The 4,421-nt window shown below is 37.7% G+C and overlaps 1 protein-coding gene across 1 annotated transcript; it reads right to left on the minus strand.

Annotated features, from left to right (window-relative positions):
- Positions 2,241-4,150, minus strand: LOC109847892. Its single transcript, XM_020417121.1, has 4 exons — positions 4,033-4,150; positions 2,814-3,604; positions 2,344-2,739; positions 2,241-2,246 (listed from the first exon to the last, which is right to left on the minus strand). The coding sequence occupies exons 1-4, from the start codon at positions 4,148-4,150 to the stop codon at positions 2,241-2,243; spliced, it is 1,311 nt and encodes a 436-aa protein (XP_020272710.1).

Here is a 4,421-nt window from a genome sequence, read left to right on the forward strand (position 1 = left end):
TCTATTCTGACGTGGCAGGGAGAATAAAAGAGGGATCGAATTAGGGGAAATTGGGAATTAGGGTTTATGACAGCGGGCCATTGGAAGAGAAGAAGCTATGTCATCGGCATCAAGTTCAAGCTCTCATTCAAGCTCTCGATCTAAAGCAAGCAGGGTGAGTGGAAAATTGGGATCGCATGTAAGTAATAATCATGGTTTGAATTCTTTGGCAGGTATTAGAAGGTGGAACGAGGAAGCAAGGACGGTTGGCATGAAAATCTGTAAGTGTAGAATGGATTGTGGGTATTATACATCATTTACAGATGAAAATCCTGGGAGAAGGTTTTATAAATGTCAGAATCCTAATGGTGGCTGTGGAATGTGGGAATGGTTCGATAGACCTCTCTGCAATGTGTCTTCTACTCTATTTCCTATTCTACGAGATGAAATACTTAACTTGAGGAGTGAATTGAAGCTCAGGGATAGGCAGATTCAAAGAGTTGAGGCCGAAGTGAAGGATTGCCATATTGAAAATGCCAATTTCAGAGACCAGCTCCAGGTTTTATACGATGAGAACGCTTGCTCTTTGGAAGAAATATCAAAATTGAGAGATGAGAGTTTCAGATTAGAGGGTTTGCTTCAATTGGAGAAGAGGAGGATGATGTTGCTGAAGAGAGGAAGTTTGATATCACTTTTGTTTGTAGTCGTTTTTATTGTGTATTTTTTTTGGTTTATGGACATGGATATGTAATGTTTAAGAGCATATTGTATGAACTTATGAATTAAATGAGAAGAAGCAACATGAAGATCTGTCACTGTTTATGAGAAAAATTTGTCATGGTATACCCTGTTTTCATGAATTATCTTTGTGAGTGAACCTGTACAATATAGTTCTCCTGTGACAAAGCATACTCACAAGCTTAAGTTCATGCACAGAAGCTCGCTCATAATCACATTGCACAATCAAACGTAAAAACCAGTAACTCCAAGCTTAAGTTCTATATGTACAGAAGCTCATAATCACATTGCCCTGTATTCATGAATTAAGTTCTTGCACAGAAGCTCATAATCACATTGCACAATCAACATACTAACCAAAAGCCAAACTACATTAGTCACCATCAATTGTCATGTGTTTGTCATGATTACAATCACCAGCAACAAGTAAAAAGTCATTCAACTACATCAAGTCTATATATTACCAAAAGCTAAACTATAATTACATATAATTACAACCCACTATTATGTGCACATGAAGCCTGTGTATGCTCCTCTTGGTGTACATCCTGGGTTGAAATTAGAGTTGAATCTTGTATGATTGTTGCTTGAGAGGCACTTGGATCTCTATAAGCTATTTCACCATGATCACCATGCCATAGGCCAAAACCCTCTGGCATAATGACTGCATTATTTCTTCCTTTGCCTCGGCCCCGTCGTATATCACTCCTTCCTCTAGCATTTTGAGATTGAGCTTACAGAATACATAACAAATTCATATATCAGTAGGAATCTATATGAAAACTTGGTGCACAAGAGTATGTATTGTCCATTACCTCTAGCCATTGATCTTTTATTTATGAAAACTTGAGATGGTGGAAGAGTGTTAGTTTGACTATGCTCTTCAATGGAAATGTTAGGTCTGGTTTTGCTCCCCTTTGGTCTTCCTCTTTTCTTCCTTCCACTTGTGCCTTCATCAAGAACTTGAGATTGATTTTCCTAGAAGTAAATCAATGGAGAAATTAGATAATACGATTGCATATGAGATTATTAAAGATATCTAAATAATTGGCATTACAATACCTGTTGATGTGTTGGCCTGGGAGGATTTGTTGCTGCATCAGGACAACTGGGTCTTCTATGCCCTGTTCTGTGACAATTGCTACACTTTTGTATTAATCCCTGCCTTGATGACCTAGAAGGATGCTTGGAACCTTCAGATGGGTCTCTCCTCCTAGCAGTTTTGGGTCTCCCCTTTGGCCTTCTAACAATATTTGGGGGTAACACCATTCCCTCTCCCTCTGTATCCCAATAATTACTCCCTTGTACTGGATTTAACATTCCTCCATAGGCAATCAAATAGTTTTCTTGAGAATACATCTCTGATAAGTACATTTCAGGTTTCCTTCTCATAAGTAAGATAGCACTGATTGCATGTGTGCATGGTATTCCTGTCAAGTCCCAATTCCTACATGTACATGTCATATTTTTCAAATCTACTGCATGACTTTGCCCTCTATGGATTATCTCAAAACCAGTTTCATTTACATCTCCATTCCAATTGGCATGACAATGAACTTGCTCCTCATATGCTTCCTTCAACTTCTTATGAATTCTAGGTGCAACTCCCCCCACAAATTTACTCACCAGTTTCTTTTTCTCTTGCATTCTATCCATTATAGATAATCTAATATCCTCTAACATGGACACTATAGGTTTATATCTTGCAAGTAATATAAAAGAGTTGAATGTTTCGGCCATGTTGTTGTCTACAACATCACATTTACTGTGGCATTTGAAATGAGACTTACAGAATGTGTTGGGGTCTCTAGCCATGAAGTCTTCATAAGCTTGCTCTGAAATTATCCTTAGCTTGGCAGCTTCAGTTTGAAAAATTGGCATAGAGGTGGCTTTAACACATTTCCAGAATTGACTTTGCAGGACCCTCCCACTATGAATTTTCCTCCAATTAGAATAAATGTGCCTAGCACATTGCCTATGCTCAACTGCTGGCCATACTTCATGTATAGCAGGAACCAATCCCTAAAATACATACATAGTTAATCACAATGAGTTCATGAAAGAAAAATTTGAAATAAAGATAGCATTGCACAAACCTTTTGTTGGTCTGACACAACTGTCCAACCATTACCATCATTCATGTTTAGATCCACAGTCAAAATTCTTAGGAACCATTGCCATGAGTTCCTTGTCTCCCCCTCAACCACTGCCCATGCTATGGGCCACATTTGGTTATTACCATCCCTCCCCACTGCACAAAGTAATTGCCCTCCACAAGCATGTTTCAGAAAACAACCATCAAGACCAAATATTCTTCTACACCCCAAAGTGAAACCCATCTTCAATGCCTCAAAACAAACGTAAAATCTAAGAAATGTGCTTGGTTGTCCTGCCTCTCCCTCATCTACCTTCAGAACACAAGTAGTACCTACATTTGACCTCATTAGTTCTTTCATGTAAGGTTTTAGCAAGCCATATTGTCTTTGCATTAATCCTTGGACTGCATTTAGAGCTTTCTCCTTCCCCCTCCTACATTTTTTCAATGTGACATTAATTTGAAAATTCTCATAAATGTCAGATACAATGTTACTTGGCTTCATCTTTGGATCCCTCAGAATTTTATCAAGATAAACATGTGCAATCCAGTTATCAGTTATTAATCTATTTTTAAAAGTCCTGCAGCAAGTATGATCATGATTAATAAATTTTATTTGCCAAACACCAGCCTCATGACAATCTGGACCAGCAGTCATCTGCCAAAAGCAAAGTGAACAACCCATGTGAATCCTCTTAGTGTCATTCTTCATGTACACTAGATCATAGTGCTGTTGAATAGAATAATTTAGAATAGCCTCCTTTAACACACTCCTAGAAGTAAACTTTAACCCTGAAAAAGAAATTAAACATAAATGATTAGTAGTGCAATGATGTATACCTATAATTAAGATAAAACAATGAAATAATTATTGTAGTGCATAACTGGCTCAAAATACACAGCTTTCATATCCACTCTCTCATTGAAATACTTGTAGTTCACTCTTTCTTTTTTTTTCTTTTTCATATTGATCTCAGGTGCTTCATGATCACTGTCAAACAATGGTTCCTCATCATTACTGCTTCTTTGATCACTCTGATAGCCTCCTTCATAATATGTCCAAAAACTAGGCCAGTTTTGAGTTTTAGGAATTGTGCCTCTACAGTTTGGACCTACTACATTCAATCCCACAATATGTGCTTGGTTATTTCCAGCATCTGTATCATGAATAGGGATGGAACTGGTGTTGACTTCATTAGCTTGTTATGGTGCTCTTATGCTCTCAATATCTTCAGATTCTGCCAAGTCTATATCTCCACCATCGTCCTCATTTGAAACCCCTACTCTTACATCAATTCCTCCTCCAACACTTTCATCTACATTCTTATTAGACTTCATTATTTGCTTTCCCTTTCATGATCTATTCTTTGCTCTCAATATCTTCAGATTCTGCCGAGTCTATATCTCCACCATCATCCTCATTTGAAACCCCTACTCTTACATCAATTCCTCCTCCAACACTTTCATCTACATTCTTATTAGACTTCATTATTTGCTTTCCCTTTCTTGATCTATTCTTTGCACTAAACTCATCAAATAATTCCTTATCTTCACCATCATCATCATACAATGGCTCTGTGGGATCAACCCTGAAATTTTCATCCTCCAC

Source organism: Asparagus officinalis, chromosome 7 (genome assembly GCF_001876935.1).
Source record: "Asparagus officinalis chromosome 7, Aspof.V1, whole genome shotgun sequence".
Lineage (NCBI taxonomy): Eukaryota > Viridiplantae > Streptophyta > Magnoliopsida > Asparagales > Asparagaceae > Asparagus > Asparagus officinalis.